The 21,169-nt window shown below is 62.8% G+C and overlaps 5 protein-coding genes across 11 annotated transcripts in view; 3 read left to right on the forward strand and 2 right to left on the reverse strand.

Annotated features, from left to right (window-relative positions):
* FANCA (FA complementation group A) overlaps positions 1–3,978 on the forward strand; it is a 32,538-nt gene extending 28,560 nt beyond the window's left edge. Inside the window, exons 38-43 of one of the 4 annotated variants that reach the window (XM_088062297.1) lie at positions 544–606; positions 1,785–1,893; positions 2,265–2,340; positions 2,672–2,813; positions 3,164–3,253; positions 3,719–3,978. In XM_088062297.1, coding sequence (XP_087918423.1) covers positions 544–606; positions 1,785–1,893; positions 2,265–2,340; positions 2,672–2,813; positions 3,164–3,253; positions 3,719–3,826 — 588 coding nt within the window. In that variant the 3' untranslated portion in view covers positions 3,827–3,978. Of the gene's footprint in view, positions 1–543; positions 607–1,784; positions 1,894–2,037; positions 2,231–2,264; positions 2,341–2,671; positions 2,814–3,163; positions 3,254–3,718 lie in introns of those variants that run through there. The other 3 variants (XM_088062298.1, XM_088062300.1, XM_088062299.1) reach the window with 3 other exon arrangements.
* Positions 3,893–11,660, reverse strand: ZNF276 (zinc finger protein 276). 2 transcript variants are annotated; one of them, XM_088062303.1, is made up of 11 exons: positions 11,516–11,660; positions 9,982–10,291; positions 9,828–9,880; positions 8,741–9,241; positions 7,875–7,953; positions 6,720–6,800; positions 6,307–6,417; positions 6,157–6,232; positions 5,677–5,794; positions 5,337–5,436; positions 3,893–4,678 (listed from the first exon to the last, which is right to left on the reverse strand). In XM_088062303.1, the coding sequence occupies exons 1-11, from the start codon at positions 11,658–11,660 to the stop codon at positions 4,393–4,395; spliced, it is 1,860 nt and encodes a 619-aa protein (XP_087918429.1). In that variant the 3' UTR covers positions 3,893–4,392. The 2 variants fall into 2 exon arrangements, with proteins under 2 accessions (XP_087918429.1, XP_087918427.1); XM_088062301.1 differs by having other exon boundaries at positions 9,982–10,294.
* Positions 11,661–11,797: 137 nt separating this feature from the next.
* Positions 11,798–15,820, forward strand: VPS9D1 (VPS9 domain containing 1). 2 transcript variants are annotated; one of them, XM_088062218.1, is made up of 15 exons: positions 11,798–11,914; positions 12,361–12,433; positions 12,513–12,605; positions 12,705–12,867; positions 13,142–13,253; positions 13,394–13,456; positions 13,631–13,683; positions 13,761–13,848; positions 13,964–14,049; positions 14,139–14,599; positions 14,743–14,872; positions 14,950–15,143; positions 15,216–15,297; positions 15,435–15,539; positions 15,715–15,820. In XM_088062218.1, the coding sequence occupies exons 1-15, from the start codon at positions 11,798–11,800 to the stop codon at positions 15,788–15,790; spliced, it is 1,896 nt and encodes a 631-aa protein (XP_087918344.1). In that variant the 3' UTR covers positions 15,791–15,820. The 2 variants fall into 2 exon arrangements, with proteins under 2 accessions (XP_087918344.1, XP_087918346.1); XM_088062220.1 differs by lacking the exons at positions 15,435–15,539; positions 15,715–15,820 and having other exon boundaries at positions 13,142–13,257; positions 13,394–13,518; positions 15,216–15,301.
* SPATA2L (spermatogenesis associated 2 like) lies at positions 15,724–17,595 on the forward strand. Of its 2 annotated transcripts, none has more exons than XM_005531935.3 (3): positions 15,724–15,827; positions 16,244–16,592; positions 16,670–17,595. In XM_005531935.3, the coding sequence occupies exons 2-3, from the start codon at positions 16,245–16,247 to the stop codon at positions 17,468–17,470; spliced, it is 1,149 nt and encodes a 382-aa protein (XP_005531992.2). In that variant the 5' UTR covers positions 15,724–15,827; position 16,244; the 3' UTR covers positions 17,471–17,595. The 2 variants fall into 2 exon arrangements, with proteins under 2 accessions (XP_005531992.2, XP_087918347.1); XM_088062221.1 differs by lacking the exon at positions 15,724–15,827 and adding an exon at positions 15,915–15,976.
* A 265-nt stretch (positions 17,596–17,860) lies between these two features.
* Positions 17,861–21,121, reverse strand: CDK10 (cyclin dependent kinase 10). Its single transcript, XM_005531891.3, has 13 exons — positions 20,943–21,121; positions 20,764–20,836; positions 20,273–20,344; positions 20,076–20,178; positions 19,880–19,961; positions 19,464–19,531; positions 19,212–19,264; positions 19,064–19,133; positions 18,925–18,984; positions 18,713–18,836; positions 18,493–18,632; positions 18,341–18,393; positions 17,861–18,261 (listed from the first exon to the last, which is right to left on the reverse strand). Exons 1-13 carry the CDS (start codon positions 21,090–21,092, stop codon positions 18,164–18,166), a joined length of 1,146 nt encoding a protein of 381 aa, XP_005531948.1. The 5' UTR covers positions 21,093–21,121; the 3' UTR covers positions 17,861–18,163.
* Between the last annotated feature and the right edge of the window lie 48 nt (positions 21,122–21,169).

Here is a 21,169-nt window from a genome sequence, read left to right on the forward strand (position 1 = left end):
TGGTCCAGGAAGTGGCTCTGCCCGTCACCTCAGTGCAAGGGGAATTCTCTGGAGGGCTCTGCTGAGGAGGAAGCTGCGCTGCTGCCTGGCAGCTCTGGCTGTTGATTTTCCAGGGAAGAGCCAGGGTCAGAGCTCAGCATGGGAACTGTCCCTGTGCCAGAGGCTCACAGGTGACAGTGCTGAAGCAGAACCTGGGCCTCGTGTTTACTCTGGGGGTTTTATTGCTCCTCTTCCTGTGGGATTGACTCCTCCACTGTTTGTACTGGTCTGGAGCCAGAAACTGCCAGTCAGGAGTCACTGAGTGCACTTGGCACATGGGGAATAACTGCAGCTTTCACCTCAGAACTCCTGGAGGGTGCCAGGGGCACTGAGAACTGTGGGAGGGCTGGGTGTAACTGGGGTCCCAGCAGGTGAAACACTCTGGTTCATCCAGGTCCAGTCTGGGAATGTACCTGGTGAAATGTTTCTATTCCCTGACTGGAAAGGCCAAGTTCCAAGTCACCACTCCAGGCACAACTAACAGGCAGTCTATTTACCTTGCAGCTCCTTGTTGCTCTGCTGTTCTTCTCACTCCTGGATCTCATCTCAGCCAGAATAGCACCAAAGGTGAGTTCAGCCCCGAGGGAATTCTCATGACACTGGATGTGTCTGATCAGCTTGGTTTGCTGCCCAAAAACGCTTTGTAGCAGCCCTGGGAAGGCTGGGAGCTTGTTCTGCCAGGAGGAAGGGATCAGCAACACCCCAGACAAGGCTTCTGAAAGCCCTTCTGTTCCCATCAGATTAAACCTGTGTTTTCCTCTCACTGACGTTATCTCCCCTTTCACTACTTTTATTTCTCCTCCTGGATGATTTATTATTTTCAGTTTCCTGTTCAGACTTTACACCTCCCAGGTAGTGCAGGAACCTCGTATCTCACTCAGCTTTTGTGTAGCATCTCACATCTGTCAGATGATGTTTTTCCTCAGGCTGGAATGTGGTGCTTCATGGGAGAAGGGCTGCCCAGGAAGGAGGAACATTAGTTTCCAAATGGTTTAATGTGATTTAGTGGAGGAGCAAAGATGACAGGCTGTTTCCAGCAGCTGCCTGCCCTGAGCATCCTGCTGCCTGTGAAGGCTTGTTTCTGTCCCTTTGCTGTCACCTCAGCTTTGAAGTGCAGCCATTTGGGGAGTCACCTCACAGATGGCATCAGGGAGCAGATTCAAGGCAAAAATAACCATTTGGTCTCAGTCTGCCCGTGGGAGAGTCTGGGGGAAGAGGCAGGGAGGAGAGAAACATCTTGTGCAGACAGAGCTGGGAGGTTAATCCATGTGCAATGAGTAATGAAGAAAGAAACCCCACAATAATCCCAAGATGTGTTGTCACTAGGAAGGTTAGAGAGGACAGAAGCTTCTCTAGTCGGGTGGATGCAGGATGTGCAGTGGTCTGTTGGTTAATCCAGGTTGGATGGGGCTTGGAGCAGTCTGGTCTAGTGGAAGGTGTCCCTGCCCATGACAGAGGGGTGGAATTGAAATGATCTTTAGGTCCCTTCCAACCCAAACCATTCCACGATGCAGTTTTCCCCTCTCTCAGCGTCCTGTGGTGGCCTGGTTTGGTGAGGAAGGCACTGCCTTGCTCTGGTGCCAGATTCCCCTGGGGAATCCCAGGCTGCCAGGTGAGGAGAAAGACTTGGGGTGAATCCCCAGGGTCCTTTAGCAGAGCACTTCATGTGCAGTCTCTTGTGGGGGCCCCTTTCTGCTCTGATGCAACCACAGCCCAAGAGGAACGAGACCTCTCCTTTCTGACAGCAGGAAGGAGTGGATTTTCAGACGTCTCTGGAATGGTCCCTGGAGATCCTGCAGTGCCTGGAAGAGAGGGGCACATCCTGGCCACTTCTCTTCCATTCAGCAGAGAGAGGTGAGTCCTGTCCCCAAGGGCGGGAAGGATGGGTGACCCATCCCTTGGGTTGGAGTGTCCCTGTGAGAAGGGGCTGCTGGGCCTTTGGAAGCAGCACAAAAAACACTTTGTGTGAAAGCTGAGAACATCCTGCTTCTGTCCCAGAGCATGGCAAACCCAACTGATGATCAGGAATGACTGAACTCAGTCTTGTTCCTGCTGGTAGAGAAAGCCTGAGGGGACAACTTGCTTCTCTTGCTGGTCACCACCCCCGAGCACCCGTATTTATCGTGGCCTGGAAGGAAACTGTGCAGCCCCTGTGCTGCTCCAGGAGCATGAAAGGCGACGTGGGGCCCTCTGAAGGTGCTCAGTGCTTCTCCCTGTCCTTGCAGACCCTGGGCAGTGCCGTGTCCTGCGCAGCGCGGCCTCGGACCGGCACACCCGGCTCCTGCCCCTGGCGTTCTGCAGGTACCGTCCAGCTGGGCTGAGGGGGATGTGGGTGATGGAGGGAACAGCACTGCTGGCCTGTGGGGAGCACAGTTAGCTCTCACCTGAGCTGTGCAGGACAGAACACCTCACCAGGGCACGGTGCTGTCTGAGGAGCCCTGTACCTTTTGCTAAAGAACTTTGCTACAAATGTCCCTTCAGCCTTTACAAACACAAGGGTTTGGAGCTGACTTCACTTCCTGGGGTGGCCCTGCACGCAGTGTTGAATCAGACAGGGCAGAGCAGCAGCTGTGTTTGCCTTGTGCCTGTGTGTGTCTGTGAGCTAACAGAGCCCATGTGTGACCCCATCCAGCCTCACACCCTGCTTCCAACGGGAGCTGCTCCAGCGGGAGCCCACCTTCCTCAGCGTGGCACTCCAGATGTACATCCAGCTGCTCCAGCTCTTTGTGGAAGGGGAAGTCCTGCCACAGTCTGATCAAGACCTCACAGAGCATGTAAGCAAAGCCTGGACTTTTTTTCTCCTATCATAGACTCCCAGAATGGTGTGGGTTGGAAATGACCTTAAATCTCATCCTGTTCCACCCCCTGCAATGGGCAGGGACACCTTCCACTACCCCAGGTTTCTCCAAGCCCCTCCAGCCTGGCAGAGGGAGCTCGTGCAGGTTCCTCATCCCCTGGGACAGAGGAACTGCCAGGGTTGCTCCCAAACCCTGAACACGCCCCTGCCCTCTGAGCTGGGACAGCCTCGGGTGTGGGGTTGTGGCTCCTGCCTCTCTTCTGAAGCAGGGACTGGGCTGAGGGTGATGTTTTGCCTCCATGGCTGTGTCTCTCCCGTGTCGTGCAGGATCCCTTGGAGCTGATCTCTGCAGCCCGGCGGTTCCTGCTGGGAGCCATCCCACACTGCCCTGCCCAGAGCTTTGGGAGCACGCAGCCGGTACGTGCAGGTCTGCTCCCTTTTCTTCCAGCGTGTGAGCTGGGACTGCTGCTGTGCCTCCCTGACCCACCCGGGGCTGTTCTGTGCCTCCCTGACCCACCCGGGGCTGCTCTGTGCCTCCCTGACCCACCCGGGGCTGCTCTGTGCCTCCCTGACCCACCCGGGGCTGCTCGGTGCCTCCCTGACCCACCCGGGAGCAGGGGCACACCCGGTGCTCACGCCGCTGGTGCTCAGCCGGTGCTACGGCCACATCCTCCGCCGTTCCCAGCACATCAAACCCTGCCCTCGTGTGGCCATTCCCGCTCGCTCTGGGGGAATTGTCAGGAACAGCCACGGGCACGAGTGGAAGTTTCCCCCTTCTCTGCCTGTGCTTGGCTGAGAAGGCAGCAAACTGCCGCGGTGTTGTTGGAACTGGCTTGGAGGAAGCAGGAGCAGATCTAAACTGGCTCCCTGCCCTCTCCCCAGCTCCTGAGCGCCTGTGAAGGGCTCGACCCGGAGCTGGCAGCCACCCTTCTGCACTTCTCACGGCCTGCTGTGGACATGGAGCTGGAGGAAGAGCTGGAACTGTTCTGAGCAATGGACTCAGCCCAACACCTCAATTCCACCTAACACAAGGAGCCACCCTTCCCACCTGGCCCATTCTTTTCAAATTACTTTGTAAATAATTTATTACAAGCATAACCATGAAGCTCTCGTTACAATAAAAAGTAGGTTACAAACTTTCAGTTTAGACTTGCTTTGGGAATCATAATTATGTTGGTTTTTTTGTTTTTCTTCTTTTCCAAAACAAAATGTCTCCTTAAAGTTGTCCCACTGTCCTCTGTCCCCCTCGAGCCCCTGGGGGCACCTCTGTGCAGGCAGGGAACAGCCGTGGCCAACTTGGTTTCTACAACGTGTGCGTGGGGCTGGGGACACGAAGGGGGTGCTGCCAACAGCGTCCCTTCCCCTGGGATTAGACACTCTTAGTACAACACTGCTGAATCAGACGTGAGCATGGAAATCACTGCATGAGAACAAGCCTTTTCTGAGCAAGCTGAAGCTAATTCCACGGAGTTCTTTGGGAGACTAAAACGTAGATTAAAAATCTCCTCTGCCGTACGGCTTCTACGGGGCTGGGCTGGGAGCGCGTCCCCGTGCCCTCAGGTGGGCTCGGGCTGTGCAGTCACTTCTGGCTTCACCCCCTGGCCTTCCGCAGTCCCTGAAGGAGCGAGGAGGAGGATGGGCTCCGGCTCCAGCGGCTTGGCTTTGTCCTGAGTCTGGGTCAGAGGGTGCACCATGGACATGTGGACGTTGAGGTTGTGGGCCTTCTCGAAGCGCTTCCCGCACTGGTCGCAGGCGAACTCCAGCTCGGCCTCGGCTTTGTGTTTGGTCATGTGGTACTTGAGGGACGCGCGCTGGCGGCACTGGAACCCGCAGATCTCACACCTGCCAAGGGCAAAGGGGGCTCAGCACCAGCCTGTGCTGCCTCGCTCAGCCACGGAGAGCGCTGGGGCTGGAGCAGGTGCTGGGAACGGACATTTCATGGAATCACAGAATCCTGGAGCTGTTTGGGTTGGAAGGGACCTTAAAGCACATCCCATCCCACCCCTGCCAAGGGCAGGGACACCTTCCACCATCCCAGATTGCTCCAAGCCCCATCCAACTTGGCCTTGAACACTTCCAGGGATGGGGATGGGGAATCCACACAGGGAATCCCTGTGCCAGGGCCTCACCATCCTCACAGGAAAGAGTATCTTTCCAATATTTCCAAATATTCCATTTAACCCTGCCCTTTGGCAGTGGGAAGCCATTCCCCCTTGTCCTGTTAGTCCAGGACTTTGTCCCAAGTCTCTCTCCAGCTCTCCTGCAGCCTCTTTAGGCACTGCAAGGGGCTCTAAGGTCTGCCTGGAATCTTCTCCAGGCAGAACACACCCAGCACTCTGAGCCTTTCCTCATAGCAGAAGTGCTCTGTGACCCTCTCCTCATTCATTCTGTTTAAAGTGATCCAGCCAGGATGCTGCCAGCTCCAGGCAGGGTTTGTATCCCAGAATTACTATGCCAGGGTCAGTGACTGATCCCTCTGATCCCCATTGGAATCACTTACTGCAGGGGCTTAGCTCCTGAGTGCCGCATCTGATGGACCGAGAGGTGTTTGCGTTGCTTGAAGGTCTGTCCACACTCATCACAGATATAGTTCCGTACCTCTGCCACGGGAAACAGGAGAGAGTCATGGATTCTGCCCAGTTCCTGGAATGTGCCCTGCACACACAGCTGCCAGAGCCCCCTGCAGGAGTCTGAACCCCTCCCCAGCCTCGTGTCCCCTGCACAAGAGCCTGTTCTGTGCTCACAGGCACGCAGTTCCCTGTGCCCCCAGAGCCCCAGCACCTCCAAGGAGGGTGCCACGAGGCCCTGGGTGTCTGTGAGCTGTCAGCTGCAGGACACACCTGTGTGGATGAGCTTGACGTGCCGCTGTAGGTACCGGTCGATCATGAACACCTTGTTGCAGCCGGGGTGAGGGCAGGGCCTCTCCCGCACCTCCTCGTGGTGCTCTTTGATGTGTTTCTGCAAAGTGAGGACAGAGCTTCTGACAGGGAACAACGGGGATCCCCAAACACCGAGACCACCATGTGCAAAACCAGGATTTGCATCCCAGTCTACCCCCAGCAGCAGGGGCTTTAGCTGGACACGGTGGAGCCTGTTCCAAGGGCTGCTGTGAGCCAGTGGCAGGCTTCCAGGAGAAACAGGGAGAGCCAGAGCAGATTGGAAAAGGCCAGGACTCTCAGCAGGCTGCTTTTAGTGGTTCACTGCCTCCTGCAGTGTAGGGTGGGGAATTAAACAGCCATCAGGGATCCTCTGCTCACATGGAAGTGGCTCCAGAGTACTGGGAGCTACCTGTGTGGGACAGGAGCAGAGCCCCAGCTCACCTTCATGCCATCGGCCCCTCTGTAGACAGCGGTGCAGCCCTGGTAAGGACACTTGTAGATGGTGGGCAGCTCCTCCCTGCAAGCAGAGGTGTGTGAGGTGTTGTGGGCCTGGGGCCGTGGCCCAGCCCAGCCCTGACAGACTCTCCTTACCGTTCACATTTGATTTTTTTTTTCCAGCCTGGCTTTGGCCCCGGCTTCTTCCTTATTTTGGGCTCTTCTGCCTTCTTTGCTTCTTTACTGTCGCTTTTCTTGCCAGAAACCCTCCAAGAAAGAACCAGGACAGTGGTTTAAGACTTGATCTTGGTTTTAGACCCACCAAAGTGTCCCCATCTGTTAGACCTGGCTGTGACCTGCCAGAGCAGGAGCACACACAGCCCCAGGTACCTAAGCCGGGCTGTGGCTGTGCCAGGCTGGGGATGAGGGCCCAGCCAATTTAACCAAGTGGGGAGCTTGGGGACATCTCTGTGACCCCAGGAATGTGTAGGGAACAGAGCCATAAGGAAAGACATGTTGGCCTCATGAGGGTGGGCACCAGCCCCCCACCCACCCTGAGAGCCCCTCACTTTTTCTCGGGGTAAGGCTCGAAGGAGTCATCTGAAGATTGCACATTTCTCTTCTCGCTTTCATCGTCGCTCAAGAAGTCCCTGGGAGAGAGAAGCTGCCCTTTACCAAGGTGACCTCGGGCTGACCCTGGGCACCAGCAGTTCCCCATTCCCAGCACATCCATCTCCCCCACAGCACAGCACAGCAGCTGCTCCACGTGTTCTCCTCCCCGTCCTCTCCCCAAGCCAACACAGCGCCGGTGAACACAGCAAAGACCCAAACCAGGTCCTTTTAGGGCTAAATCTCTGCAAGAATAATCAAACCACTGTCAGGAGAACAAAAAAACGGCTGTTACTGAAAGGATCTATTCATGGCTGAGGGATGTGGCTGCCGCTTCCTCCACTGGGAAAAAGGAATTTTGTGGAGCGAGAATGTCACATAATAGTCTGGTGCAGGTTAATGAAGCTGTGGGTCATTCTGTATTCCCTCAAATTTAACAACCACATTTGGACTTTTTCCTCCTTTTAGGCCTTAAGCCGTACAAGAAGCAATTAATTCCTGAAAATAGGAAACAGGCAATAAATTGTTGTGGCCCTTTTAATGTGACAGCTGACAGGCTCAGCTGACACTGGAGTCACTGCACTTGGCCCTTTAGACTCTGAACGCCTGGATTCGTGTATTTACAGCCCCATTCCAAACACCTGCATTGGATTGAGCCAAATCCTTGCTCACAGCAGACCGTGGAGCTGCCAGGTCCCTCCTGCTCCTGTTTCCCAGTTAATGGCTCTTCCTGGGAGCAAACAGGGTGGTTTCTCCACGTGCCACCCCGGGCCTGCATTCCCACTCCCGCTGCTCTCCCGCAGCCCCGGCCGTGGAGAGAACTGCCCGGAGGCTGAGGGGCTGCAGCATCAACTCCTGGCATGGCTTCTTCCCCAGTGCAGAGAGGGGACAAAACAGGATTGCTGGAAGCAGCCCACAAACACGGAGCACACGTGTGTGCAAACCCCCCAGAGCACAGGGGGAGCTCAGAGCCTCAGTGCCATGAGCTACGTGACGGCTGCGGCAGAGCCACCGCTCCGAGCCCCCGGCGCTGGTGGAGAAAAGAGCTCTCCGGGCTGGGGAGTTCCCACTGGCAAAGAAGACATTTAGCTATTTTAAACCCACTCTTCTCTCACCCCTCAGAAAGGTCACTGAACTCGTCTTTTACCCGCTCATCCGACGTTGCAGACAGAACCTGCTTCCCACTCAACTGTCCTAGGGAATGAAGGAGAACACGGTGCGTTACAGTTACAGGAAAAGCAGCAGACCCACGGCGGCCGAGGAGGAGCCGACTGCTCCATGGCAATCAGAGATTGCTTAAACCAAACTGGCCCCTCTGCCCAGAAATAAGCTCTCCCTGCGCTCCACCCTGACCCTGCAGCTCCCAGGAGCAGCTTTTGGTTCCTCCTGTGACACCTGTAACTGAAAGATTTGTCCCCAGGCAAGTCCCAGCCGCCACTCCTGTGTCCAGCAGCAGGCATCTCCTGTGGGTGCTGGAGCTAAATACAGCCCCACTTCTGGAACTCAAAATGCGTGTTAATCCCTTTCTTCTGGAAGTAGTGTTTGAGGCAGTGCACCCAGACCAAACCCACTCAGCAGTTTTCCTTCAGGGACAGAAGGATTCAGCATCAGCTGCTGCGCAGCAGGGAAACCCAACTTCAGGGTTGAGCCAAAAGAAACATCTGGCAAATGTGGTGCTGAGGAACCAGTGGCTATTCCATATCCCCAGGAAGAGCCTGGCAGCAGGGTCTCCCCTCTGTCAGAGGGGGAACAGCACACAGGAGTATGACCCTGTGTTCCCCTGTCCCTTCTCATGGCTCAGCATCCTCCTCCCTGATCAGGGGTCAATCTCTGAGCACTTCCCAGAAGGATCTGTGCCCTCAGTGAGGAACAGCAGTCTCCAAGGAGAGGGCCCAGCCCCTTGTTGCTCCCTGAGCCACTTCTCCAGCTCCCTGTCCATCCCATGAGGGATGGGAGGGAGATCAGGAAGCAAATCCCTTACCTGTGGCAGTGCTCAGCGGGGAGACGGGCTGCGGCAGGGCCCGTTCCCGTACGGAGGCCGCGCTGTCCAGCTGCGAGGGAGACCCATCCCTGTCCTGGGGCGGCTCATTCTCCACATTCAGTGGCACCGCCGTGGTCCCTTTGTTGGCGGGCTGCTGGCAAGGAGCTGTCCTTACTGGAGCATGCTGGGCTTTGGGAGCGGGAACAGCCTCGGCATCGTCTGCCCCGGCCCCGTTGTCAGTCAAGCGCTGCTGCGCCGTGCCCTTGCTCCACTCGCGTTTGACGGACAAGGCGTTGTCGAGCAGCACGGAGCTGCAGTCCGAGTCCGTGTCCATGACGTAGTCGTGGCCGTCCCCGCAGCCCCAGACGGCGCGGATGATGCCGCAGTACTCGGAGGAGAGCACGCTCCGCAGCCCCGGCACCGAGGCGCAGCTCCCGGCGTGCGCGTGCGTCCACGTCACCAGGCTGTGCAGGCACTGCGGGCTGGACGTGATCAGGTCAACTGGCCAGGGGAGAGGCAGCGCAGTCAGGCCTGGGCACGGAGGGGACACGAGGGGACAGGGAGGTGGATCTGTTCCCCCCAGGGGTGTCCCAGAAGGCGGGTGGGAGCCAGCCCAAAGGGCTGGAGCGCCTGCCAGGATCACAGAACCACTGAGGCTGGAAACGACCTCTGAGATCACTGAGTCCAGCCCATGGCCAAGCACCATCCTGTCAGCCAGAGCAGAGCACTGTCACGCCCAGTCTTTCCTTAAGCACCTCCAGGGACAGTAGCTGCACCACCTCCCTCCATCACTCACAGCTGAAAGGGTATTTCCAATTGTTCCCAGTGTCCAACAGCAGCTGGGACAGGCCTGGCACTGCCACCCAAATCTGCTCTGCCTGCTCTTCCCACCCCCAGGTGAGCCTCTGCCTGATGGGCCCAGCTCAGGAAGGTGAAGATTCTCCTGGAAAGCCAGAGGAAGGAGAACCATAACCAGCCGTGTCAAAGGACGCCAGAACCCCTCTGGATGCGGTCACTTCTCACCACCCATCAACCCCAGCCCTCCACTCGTGCTGTGGCAGAAGGTAAAAGGGGAGTGGGCACTCACCCAGGCAAGAGGCACCTCCTTCCATACCCGGCTGCGCCTGGACCCCGCTGCTCCTGCAAAAACCAGAGCGGCACAGTGGGATTTGGGGGTCACGGAGGGACCACGCGGCAGCACGGCACGGCGCTGCTCCCGGGAGGCAAGAAAGGCCACGTACTTTCCTTTGGACTTGGCGTGGCCCGTGGGCGAGGCATTCACCCTCTGGATGAAGGTCCGGAGGACGCTGCGGCACTTGTAGAACTGGGCATGGCATTTCTTGCAGACAAACTGTGGCAGCGCGGGGTCCTGCCGCACCGCCACACCCACCAGCCGCTGGAAGTCGGCGAAGAACACCTGGTCCACTCGCCGCTGCTTCTCCGAGTTCTCCCCCAGCACGGGCACCTTCCCGAAGGCATTGCGCAGGCTCCGCGACGAGAACTTGCCGTGGCACAGCCGGCAGTAGCCGGTGCTCAGGGCTCTGCCGACTCCTGCTGAGGAGGAACAAACGTGTCTGCTGAGGGATGGCACTGATGAACCCAAAGGTGTTCCCCTGCCCCTCATCCCAGCTGCCTCCTCGGCCCTGCCTTCAGCAAAGCATGGGAAATACAAGCAGGAAAAGACCCTTCTGACCCAAAATCAGTCCTTCTGGCCCCACTGTCCCAGTGGCAGAACCTCCTCCGTGCTGTGGTGTTCCGGGATTCTGCCAATGCCATCCCTTGGTTTCAGCAGTTCTTCCCGGGTGTTTCTCTCCCAAATATTCACAGCAGTCTCTTGGCTGCCAGTGCTGGCTGTCCCATTCCTCAGCTCCACAGCAGTGCCCTGGGGTGGGGCAGCTCCCGACCCAGAATAGCGGGGCAGGATGTAAAGTGTCCCAGTTCACTGACCTGTGACATCCCCACTCTGTGCAATAATTTCCATCCCTCTGCTGATCCCCGACAGTGCGAAGGGAACCCCGAGCACAGCCTCTTCCCGGCCCTGATCCGAGCCAGCCGTGCTCGGGCTCTCCTGCCGGGACCACCCGGGCGGCCTGGGGAGCGATGGGGGTCTCACCGCACCCCGCGGGGGCAGTGGGACAGGGCAGCCCCTCCTGGGGGAGTGTCCTGGGGGGCTGAACCCCCCGTTTGTGAGTGTCCCGCGTGTCCCCCGTGTGGCGGGGCAGCGCCGGTGTCACGGCGCCCAGCGGGGCCGGTGCAGGTCCCGCTTATCTGCGGCCCCAGCCGCAGCACAGCCGGTATCAGCCACCCCCGAGCGGGATGGCTCCGACACTCCCAAACCCCAAACAGGACGGCGGGAGTGTCCCGACCACACTCAAGCCGTGAGGGAGGGAGGGTCCCGGTAACCCCCAAACCGGAGCAGGCAGTGGTCGAGCACCCCGAGAAGATAGCGGGAGGTTCCCCCGCTCTCCCTTAATTCCTCCTTACCTTGCGGTTACCGGCACCGGGATGCTCGGTGTTTCGGGGGAAAGAAACTCCACACAAACGGGCAAATTCTGACCTGCCGCCCGCTCGGCACCGAGCCCCGGGACGAGGGCTCCGAGCCCGGCCGTGCGGAGGGAGCCCCGCCACACCGCGGGCTCGCCCGTACCCGGTCCCCGCAGCCCGACCCGGCGGCGGCCGGTCCCGCCGCTGGTCCCTCAGCGACTCCGGCCCCGGAGAAGCGACTCCGGCCGTGCCCCCGCTCCCCCCGCCCCGGTCCCCGCGCTCGGGCCTCACCTGCCTCCGGTGCGCAGGCGGTGGCCGCGGGCGGCTCGGCGGGCTCGGTGCCGCGGGCGGCCGTGCCGGGGGTCCGGCGGGGCTCGGGGGGGGCCCGGGGGCCCCCCGGGGCCGCCAGGAACCGCCCGCGCCGATCGCGCTTCATCGCCCCCGCCGGGCCCGGCGGCTCCGCCCGCCAGCCGCTCCCCCCCCCGCCGGGGGGACCCGCCGCGCCCGGTCCGTCCCGCCGCGCTCCGGGCGCGCCCGCGGCCCCAGCGCGCCCTTCCGGGCGGCCCCGGGGCCATGGCGGCGCGGGGGGGCGGCGAGGGGCCCGCGCCGGGCCGGGGGGGCCGCGGCCTGCAGGGAGCCATGAGGGCGGCGAGCGGTGCCTTGGGCATGGACAGCGCCGGGCGGACCAGGGTGAGAGCGGGGACGGCCCGGGAGGGACCCCCGGGCTCAGGCGCATCCCCGGGACTGCACCCCCGGGGCTCCCCCCGCATCCCCGGGCTCAACCCCCATCCCTGGGGCTGCATCCCCGGCCTTCTCCCCCATCCCTGGGCCCCCCCCCCCCCCCCCCCGCATCCTCGGCTTCTCCTGCATCCCTGGGCTCCCCTCGCATCTCCCGGCTGCGTCCCTCGGCCTCACCCCCAGCCGCGGGGCTGCACTCCCGGTCTCAGCGTGCATCCCGGGGCTCATCCGCATCCCGGGGCTCCCCCCGCATCCCCGGACTCACGGCCCGCTCTGACCCAGCACCCCTGGGCTCCCCCCGCCTCCCGTTCGGACCCGGAGCTGCGATCCCCCGAGGCCGGGGGGCTTCCCGAGCTCCCCCACCCGCGGGGGTCCCTGCTCAGCCCCCACTTTGGCAGGAGGCCTACGTGGAGTACCTGAAGAGCATCACCCTCATCGCCCAGGCCCTGCAGGAGGAGGCGGCAGGCACAGGTAAGGCAGCACCCCTTGCCCCCAGCCCGCGGAACCACGGTGGGAGTCCTGCAGCGACCTCAACACACCCTCCCCACAGAGAACAGCGAGGGGATCACCCCTGACACCCCAAAGCTGCTGAAGCTCGCGGAGCAGTGCCTGGAGAGGGTCAAATCTATCGCAGCAGCGCTGGGTGAGTCAGGGGTGGGGGTCCCGTTTTGGGGAGCTGGGTGCCCCCGCAGGGTCAGGCTGGTGGTGAGGCACAGCCGACCTGTCCTGCCCCCCTCCCCAGGGAAAACCCAGGTGAAACCGGCTGCAAAGGAGCAAGGTGGGGGCCCTGCGCCCCTCCCCAGGCACCGCCGGGTCTGCTCAGACGAGGGGGGGAAGCTCTCGCCATTCCTGCCCCCGGAGATCTTCCAGAAGCTGCAGATCGCTGAGGCACAGAGCGCACGGAAGTACGGGGGTTTGGACATGGGAGCTGGGACAGAGAACGGTGCAGCATGTGGGGCTGATGTGGACTGGGATACAGGGGCTGGGATGTGGGAGGCTGGAACACAGCAGGTAGGACATGGGGGGTTCAAACACGAGGGGTTTGGGACACGAGGTCTGGCAAGAACTGCAACACAGGGACTGGTGGTGGCCCCATGCCTGCCTGGGGGATCAAGGAACAGGATGTGGTCCTGGCACGTGTCCTGTGTGCTGTGGCAAGTGCTGAGGCTGTTCCTACAGGGAGCTGACCCCACTGGAGGAGGCCTCCCTGCAGAACCAGAAGCTGAAGGCGGCCTATGAGGCGCGGGTGGCACGGCTGAATCCAAGCCAGGCTGTGCAGAAGACATCCCTGGCAAGTGGGGAGCTGGGGAGGAGCTGGGAGACGGATGAAATCGGCAGCCAGGCAGGGAGAGGGTCCCTGGGGGACCCCCACTCCCCACTGGTGGCCATGGCATGTGGGTACATGTTCCCATCTCTCCTCCTGCTCCACAGACGCTGTCCCTGCAGCGGCAAATGATGGAGAACCTGGTGATCGCCAAGGCCCGAGAGGAGACCGTATCCTTCCCTTTGGGATTGCTCTAAGAGCTGGCTCCAGCAGAGCTTCTGCCCTCTCCTGGGTGTCACTGACCCCATGCAGGCCTTTTGGCTCTCAGCTGGGGGATGGAGGAGGGCGAAGGGCAGTGGGTGAGCACGGTAGTGGCTCCGGACCCTTAACTGTGCCTGGCCCAGCTGCAGCGCAAGATGGAGGAGCGGCGGCTGCGGCTGCAGGAGGCGGCCAACCGGTGAGTGGGGAGCACTGCAGGGACCCTGAGCTGTGGGGACACCCAGCAGTGCCCTCACTGGCCCGGGGTGTCCCCAGGAGGTTCTCCAGCAGCGTGGCCCTCACCCCCGAGGAGCAGGAGCAGCGAGCACTCTACGCTGCCATCCTTGAGTACGAGCAGGACTATGTGAGTGTGTGCCAGGGGCTGCTGGCAGGGCTGGGGGCTGTGCCGTGGGGCAGGAGGCTGTGCCGTGGGGCAGGGCGCTGCACCACCCCCACGATCAGCCCTGGACACTCCCCAGGACTGGCCAAGACAGTGGAAAGCGCAGCTGAAGCGAAGCCCGGCGGATCTCTCGGTGGTGTCAGGGCTCTTCTCCTGCCTCCTGAGGTAGTGCTGGGGTGGGCACGGCCCTGCCAGAGCGAGGGGGCTGCAGGTGCTGCCGGTGCCCCCCGCCCACCCCATCCCTCTGCCCACAGCTGCCCCGAGCACCCCATCACGCAGCTGCTGCGGCGGCTGCAGTGTGCGGTGTACGCCCGGCTCTACCCCGCCGTCAGCCGCGGCCCCGCCGACGCCTCCCCCGCCTCCCCCTCGGGTCTGTCCTTCCTGTCGCTGGACGCGGGGGGCTCCTCGCTGCCCTCCGAGCCGGGGGGCCGCCGGCTCCGAGCGTCCCGCAGCCTGCACTGCATGTTCTCGGTGCCCGAGCACGGCCCGGCCGCGCTGCGGCACAGCCAGTCCAGCACCCCCCTGGCCGACAGCGGCGCCCCGGGGCCCACACAGCCCCCCGAGACCCCCCGGGAAAGCTCCTTCGAGGACCTGGAGCGGTTCCTGGCGTCCCCCGAGGGCTGGGCCCCCGCAGAGCCCCCGGCCAGCTCCGGGCAGGACGCGGCGCTGCCGGAGCTGCTGAAGGGCGTCGTGAGGGACATCCACAACGCCATGGGTGAGGGACGGCTGAGGGAGTGGGGGCGGACGGCGGGCTCTCCTGCACCCCGTTTGGACTCGGGGCGCAGGGTGGGCAGGATGGGGGGTCCCAGTGTGGGTAGGACGGGGGTGTCAGCGTGCTGTGTGACTCGCCTTTCCCAGACAGGCTGCTGGCTCTGACTCTGCTGGCCTTCGAGGGGCTCGGCACCGCTGCCGGCAAGGACCAGTGCCTGGCCTGCCTGGAGGAGGCTTTCTTCCCCCCACTCTGGGCCCCGCTCCTGGCCCTCTACAGGTACCGTGACCCGCTTTGAAGGGTCCGAGACCCACTGCCCCCCTCCTGGCACCCCCCCGTCACCTCTGTGCCCGCAGGACGGTGCAGCAGCCCCGCGAGGCGGCCCTGGCACGCAGCATGGAGCGGCACCGGCACGCCAGCCCCGCCGACATGGGGCTGGCCTCACGCCTCTTCCCACCCGCCCCCGGCCGCCCCGCCTACGCCTCGGCCGTGCAGGACCTGCGCCTCATCCCGCTGGAGACCTGTCCCCGCAGGAAGCTGGAGTGCATCGGTGAGCGGAGATGGGGCTGTGGGGAGGGCACTCAGGGCTGGCGGTGACCCTGACAGCCGCCCTGTGCCGCAGTGCGAGCCCTGCGGGGCATCTGCGAGTGTGCCGAGGAGTACTGCGGCAGCCGGGACAGCCGGAGCCTCGCCACGGCCGCCATGTGAGTACAGGAACCGCGTCTCTCGGCCGCACACAGCAGGACGGGCAGCGAGGGGAGCTCCAGCGGCTCCTGTGGCCGGCTCGGTGATGGGGCAGCAGTCCCTGTGGCCACCGTGGGTGACGACCCTGTTGTCACAGCGGGGCAGATGACCTGCTGCCCATCCTGTCCTACGTGGTGCTGCAGACGGGGCTGCCCCAGCTGCTCTCCGAGTGTGCTGCCCTGGAGGAGTTCATCCATGAGGGGTACGTGCCAGGGTGCTGGGCCATGCAGCCACTGGGCTCAGGACACCGTCACCCTCCCGGGACAGGGCTGTCAGGGCGGGAGGTGGGTCGGAACAGCAGCAGGGCCGAGGGACGGCGGATGCCATGGTGTGCTGGTCATGGCAGCGTCCCAGCCGTGTGATGGGTGTGCGCACAGGTACCTGATCGGGGAGGAGGGGTACTGCCTGACGTCCCTGCAGAGCGCCCTGTCCTACGTGGAGTCCCTGCAGTGAGGAGGGGGCGGCGCGGGACCCCCACACCCGCGGCCAGGTGCTGCCGCCGCCCCCCCGGGTCCTCCCGCCCGGCAGGGGGCGCTGTGGCGCGGGGAGAAGCCCCGCCCCGTGGGCGGAGCTACGGGCGGCACGCGCGTCCCGGCCCGGTGGGGGCGCGAAGGGAGCGCGAGCGGCCGGGAGCGGCAGGTGGGGCGGCGGGGAACCGGGACCGGGGCGGAACCGGGGTCGGGTGGGAACACCGGGAGGCCTCGGGGGTGGAAAGGGGGTGAATCAGGGCCGGGAAGTGACACCGGCGGGACTGGGAGCAGGGAGGTGCCGGGGAGGCCTCGGAGGAGCGGAGTTCCGGAGCTCGGGCTTTGGCCGGGGGATCGTCACCGGTTTGGGAGGGGGTGCCAGAGTCTCACCTCGGGTGCCGGGGTACCAGGGCGGGGTCTCACGCTGCTGTACCCGCAGGATGTGTGCAGGCTCGGCGCTGCGGCAGGAGCACCGGCAGGACTACGCGCAGCAATGCCGGCAGGAATTCCACCGGGAGTACCGCCGCTCACTGGAGCGGGAGTTCGGCCCCGCCGGGACCTGCCCCGGCCCCGCCGTGGCGGAGCGGCTGCGGCAGCGGCTGCAGCGGGAGCCGGCGCTGCTGGGGGCCCTGCAGGAGGATGCCCTGGCACTACTGGCCCGGGGGCTGCGGGACCACCGCGACCCCGGGCTGGCGCTGCGGGGCCTGGCCGGCGCCTTCTGGCTGCTGGAGCTGGCGGCCGTCAACCTCTACCTCTTCCCTTGGCGCCGGGAGTTCGGCACCATCCAGGTGAGGCCCTGAGGGGGTAAGGGGATGGCGTGGGGATACCCAGACACCTCCAGCCACGCTCCCCGCTCTCCTTGCAGACCTTCTCCGGCGCCTACGTGCACCTGCTGCGCCCAGCGCTCCCCGAAGCCGACCTGGTGCGGAGTTTGGGCCGACTGGGCTACGAGCGGCAGGACCGGCACCGCCTGGCTGTGGCCCGGCTGCCCCCGGGGCCCGTGCTGATCGCTGCTGCTGTCGGCTTCCTCGCCTGCCGCCTGGAGTGTGAGATCCTGGCAGAGCTGGCACCGCAGCTGCGGTGGTCCCGCGCCGAGGAGCTGCTGGAGGCACGGCATGGAGCCACGGGTGCCAGGGGGTGCCTGGAGACTCTGCAGGACCTGGGGAAGCAGCAGAGGGCGGCCGCCGACTGCAACGACAGTGTGGATCTCTACCGGGAGATGCCAGACAGCCCTGAGGACGTGGGGGGCAAGGACACAGCTCCCCCAGCGCTGTGGAGGGACCCTCAGGATGTGCCCACGAGGGGCTGGGGACGCTGCGATGGCACACTTGGGCCAGAGCCTGTGGGCAGCGCCGATCCGGACACCTCCTCTCACCTCTTCCCAGAGCAAGAGCTGATGGCGACCAGCAGAAGCCCCCAGGATTCCTGCCAGGACACACCAGAGCTGCCCTGCTACCAGCTGCACTCGTGCCTGCGCCGGGGCATGCTGCCCTCGTACTGCTGCAGCACCTGCCGGCAGCTGCACGGCGGTGGCTGCGCCGCGGGACACGCCTGCCGCAGCCGGCACCGCGGCCAGGAGCTGCGCGGGGAGCGGCAGCAGCGGCTCTGGCTGCAGCGCACAGAGCTGGACATGCTGCTGGCCGAGGGCTCTGCACCCCGCTCCTGACACGGCTGCTGCTGCTGCCTGCGGGAAGGGATGGGCACGGCCACGGCTCCGCACAGGGACCCGGACTCGGCAGCCCACGGTGCCCGGGCCCTGCTCCTGTAAATTATTCAGTGCATCAGTATAAAGTGGCTGCCTCGGCACGGGGTGTTGTGTTCTGGGGAGGGGGACGAAGATGCCTGATCCAAGGGCAGGGGCTGCAGAGATACCTGACAGCACAGCACCCTGCAGGAGCAGCTCCTGCCTGCCTGGGAGTGGGACCTGGGATCTACATAAAAGCGGGGAGAACCTGGGGTGTCATGGAGGTCTCCTTGTCCCCAGAGGAAGGAGAACATAGGCACAGCTGCTTCCAGTCTTGTTGGCAGCAAAGAATGAGGTCACTCTCTCCCAAAGTTGCCACTGCCAGATGCTTTTATTGATGGCAGAGTTGGGGTTCCCCCCACAGACAGCACAAGCCAGGACCCCATGGGATAGGACTGACCCTGCCAGACCTGGGTATCCCCAGGCCCCATCTCTCCTCTCTCCGGGGCCCAGGGCCACGCTCACCCAGCCCCAGACTAGAGCCTGCCCCATCCTTAACGTGGAGACGGAGCTGGGAGCTGTCCTGGGAACGGATGGAGCCCCGTGGGGCACTGGGACTGTTGGGCTGAGGGAATCCTCAGCCAGGACACATCACGCCTGTTCCCATGGGACAGCTCAGGGCTTGCTGCGCTTGGCCTGGCTCTCCACTGCCGTGCCTGCCGCCCGCTTGTTCCGGTGGTGTGGGAAGGTGGGCATCAGCTCCGGCTCACAGGCTGTGGGGCACAGAAGAGGGGTCAGCAGGGCCCAAAGCCTCCCCAAGTCCTGCCCTGCTCCAGGAAGGGGAGTACTTACGCAAAGGCTTCTCTTTGAAGTAGGAACTCTCCAGGCAGTCCTTGGCTGTGGCCCTGAAGGGACAAGGGCAAGTGGCAGGGACTACCCCAGCCTGGGGAACAGCGTGGGGCTGGTTCCCTGCCCTACCCACCCCACATCCTGCCTGCTCTTACCTCTTCTTGGGGTCGTACATGAAGAGGAAGTTGAGCAGTCGCAGCCCAGCCTCCGAGAGCCAGGGAAACCTGTGCTTCAGGTTGTTGTAGGGCTGTTTGCGCAGGGTGTACTGGGTGGCCAGCGGCAGTTTGGAGAACCCCTGGGGGAAACACGGAGTGAGGAGGGGCCAGGGGAACAGCCAGGGAGAAAGGACAGGGAGAATGGGCAGGGAGCTCTCACTGGCCAGATGTTCTCGTTGGGTGTTCCCAAGAGCTGCACGATGAGGTCGATCTGGTGGATCTCAGAGGTGCCTGGCAGCAGCGGTTTGTGTGCCAGCAGCTCGGCCAGGATGCAGCCAGCGGCCCTGCGGAGCACAGGAGCCTCTCCAGTGATCCCCCTGCAGTTTGCAGCCCCCCAGTCCCATCCAGGCAGCCTCAGCATCCCCCCCTTACCACATATCGATGCTGGTGGTCTGGGTTGTCATCCCCAGCAGCAGCTCTGGTGCGCGGTACCTGCACAGGGGACACTCGGTGGCAGAGCTGGCATGAGCCTGTTCTGCTGGGAGGACCCACCCCAGCACCAGCCACTCACCACAGAGTCACCACTTTGGGGGTCATGGGCTTGGGGGGCATCCCATAGGTGCGTGCCAGGCCGAAATCAGCTGCAAGAGAGTCAGGGTCAGGAGGGAGCCAGCTCTGAGCTCTGCTCATGGCACAGCCATGCAGGTGCTGGGACTCACCTATCTTCACACAGCCTTTGTCAGTCATCAGCAGGTTGGAGACCTTCAGGTCCCTGTGGGAAACAGAGCAGCTGGAGGTGAGAGACCACAAGCAAAATCCACTCCCATCATTCCATGGCCTCCCTGCCCTGCTGGTGCTCCCACACTGATGGGCACCAAAGCTGCACCCGGAGCCGCTCCTGATGGTGCTGCCTGCTCTCATGATGTGCAAGGTGTCCCCTTTATCCCCCAGCTCCATCCTGCCACTCCCACCTGTGGATGATGTAGTTCTCATGGAGGTACTGAAGGCCTTTGAGCACCTGCAGGATGATGCACTTCACCTGGGGACAGAGGACAGGAGCTGTGACCTCTGTGGGAGCAGCACCGACTGCACAAACCCCTGCAGGCCAAACCCACCGGGGTGTCCTGCAGTCCCTCCAACCCTGTGTCCTCCCAGGGGGTTCTGGGTGGGCATTTTCTCCCAGTTCTGTTTCCCTGACAGTTTGCTCCAGCCCCAAACCCAGCCTGGGAAGTCCCTGAAGGGTTTACTGAGAGTCAGCAAAGCCCAGGCTCCATCAGAATCCCTGGAATCCCCCAGTTCAAGGCCTAGGGAGCCCTTCAAGGTGCCCACATGTTATGGCAGGAATGGCAGCACCCTGTCAGGACACAAATCCTGCCCCACCCTGTACCTGAGCTTCTGAGAAGGGTGTTTGCATGTTCTCCAAGAGACTGGCCAGGTCCTGCTCGCAGTATCCCATCACCAGGAAAATGCTGTTGGAGAGAAGGTAAGGTCAGAGCCTCCCCCAGGACAGGTTTGTGTGCTGAGGTGGCTGAGCTCCCAGGAAGGTTTGAAAGGCAGAGGGAGGACAGACAGGGGACTCTTACCTCTCCAGGTGGTTTCCCACAACCACCTCCTTCAGTTCCACAATGTTGGGGTGCTGGAGCTGCAGGAGCAGGGTGATCTCCCGCAGGCTGCTGATGGGCATTCCTGGAGGAAGGAGGGAGGAACAGCAGAGCTGCAGGAATGGCCTGGAGCCAGAGCCAGGACCGAGCAGCCCCTGTTCCCCCCACTCCTCCATTACCATCTTTCTCGTTGTCCATCCGCACCTTCTTCAGTGCCACCGTCTCGTCGGTCAGCGTGTCCCGGGCACGGTCTGGGGGCAGCACAGGCCACCTTGGCACCAGGACACACACCTGGGTTTGTCCCGACCTCCTCTCAGCTCCCCAGCTCAGCTACAGGAGGGAATCTGGCCCCTCCCGAGCCGGGGAGCTGGGATTCTACACGGGGGAATGGCTTTCCACTGGGAGAGGGCAGGCTTAGATGGGATATCCGTAAGGAATTCCCCCCTGCGAGGGTGGTGAGCCCCTGGCACAGGTTGCCCGAAAAAGCTGTGGCAGCCCCATGCCTGGAAGTGTCCAAGGCCAGGCTGGACACAGCAACGTGATCTAGTGGAAGGCGTCCCTAGCCACGGCAGGGAGTGGAACGGAATGAACTCGGAGATCTCCTCCCGGTCCCGCATGGCCCCAGCGCACCGGGAGCCGCCCCCGCCCGGGAGGCACTGCCCGTACTCACACACGATGCCGTACGTGCCCTCTCCGATCCGATTCAGCTTCTCAAACTCCTTCACGCTGCGGCATCGTCCCAGCTGAAACCAAAGAGCAGCGTCCGGGAGGTGCCGCCTCGAGGGATCCCCACCGGGACCGCCGCCGGCACCGAGCCCTCTCACACCCCCGGGGACCCGCTGCACTTACCCGATCGCCTGCCGGAATCTCGAAGAAGCCGTCGCCCCGCAGTCGCCGCAGCCGCAGGGGTTCCAGCTCTGGCTCGGCCGGTCCCGACCCGGGTCCCGATTCCGGTGCCGGTCCCGATTCCGGTGCCGGTCCCGCCTCAGCCGCCGCCATGTCGGCGATGGCGAATCCCGCGCACGCCGGGTATTATCCACCGCAGGCTCCGCCCACCCACAGGTTCCGCCCACTCG

This window comes from Pseudopodoces humilis, chromosome 14 (assembly GCF_049639895.1).
Source record: "Pseudopodoces humilis isolate 2021_Gansu_Grassland_sample_001 chromosome 14, ASM4963989v1, whole genome shotgun sequence".
Taxonomy (NCBI): Eukaryota; Metazoa; Chordata; class Aves; order Passeriformes; family Paridae; genus Pseudopodoces; species Pseudopodoces humilis.

Bases quoted from the DNA above. Each gene is read 5' to 3' on its own strand.
- ZNF276 (XM_088062301.1), bottom strand. From the start codon at position 11,660: ATGAAGCGCGATCGGCGCGGGCGGTTCCTGGCGGCCCCGGGGGGCCCC. The intron at 7,954-8,740 runs GTAAGGGATTTG...TTCATTCCCTAG, and splicing joins CCCGCTGAGCACTGCCACAG to GACAGTTGAGTGGGAAGCAG. The intron at 5,795-6,156 runs GTGAGCTGGGGC...CTCACTTTGCAG, and splicing joins GAGGGGCCGATGGCATGAAG to AAACACATCAAAGAGCACCA.
- VPS9D1 (XM_088062218.1), top strand. From the start codon at position 11,798: ATGGCGGCGCGGGGGGGCGGCGAGGGGCCCGCGCCGGGCCGGGGGGGC. The intron at 13,254-13,393 runs GCAAGTGGGGAG...CCTGCTCCACAG, and splicing joins CTGTGCAGAAGACATCCCTG to ACGCTGTCCCTGCAGCGGCA. The intron at 15,298-15,434 runs GTGAGTACAGGA...CTGTTGTCACAG, and splicing joins AGCCTCGCCACGGCCGCCAT to CGGGGCAGATGACCTGCTGC.
- CDK10 (XM_005531891.3), bottom strand. From the start codon at position 21,092: ATGGCGGCGGCTGAGGCGGGACCGGCACCGGAATCGGGACCGGCACCG. The intron at 20,345-20,763 runs GTGAGTACGGGC...TGCTGCCCCCAG, and splicing joins GGGCACGTACGGCATCGTGT to ACCGTGCCCGGGACACGCTG. The intron at 18,394-18,492 runs GTAAGAGCAGGC...TTGTCCCTTCAG, and splicing joins ATGTACGACCCCAAGAAGAG to GGCCACAGCCAAGGACTGCC.
- SPATA2L (XM_005531935.3), top strand. From the start codon at position 16,245: ATGTGTGCAGGCTCGGCGCTGCGGCAGGAGCACCGGCAGGACTACGCG. The intron at 16,593-16,669 runs GTGAGGCCCTGA...CTCTCCTTGCAG, and splicing joins GGGAGTTCGGCACCATCCAG to ACCTTCTCCGGCGCCTACGT.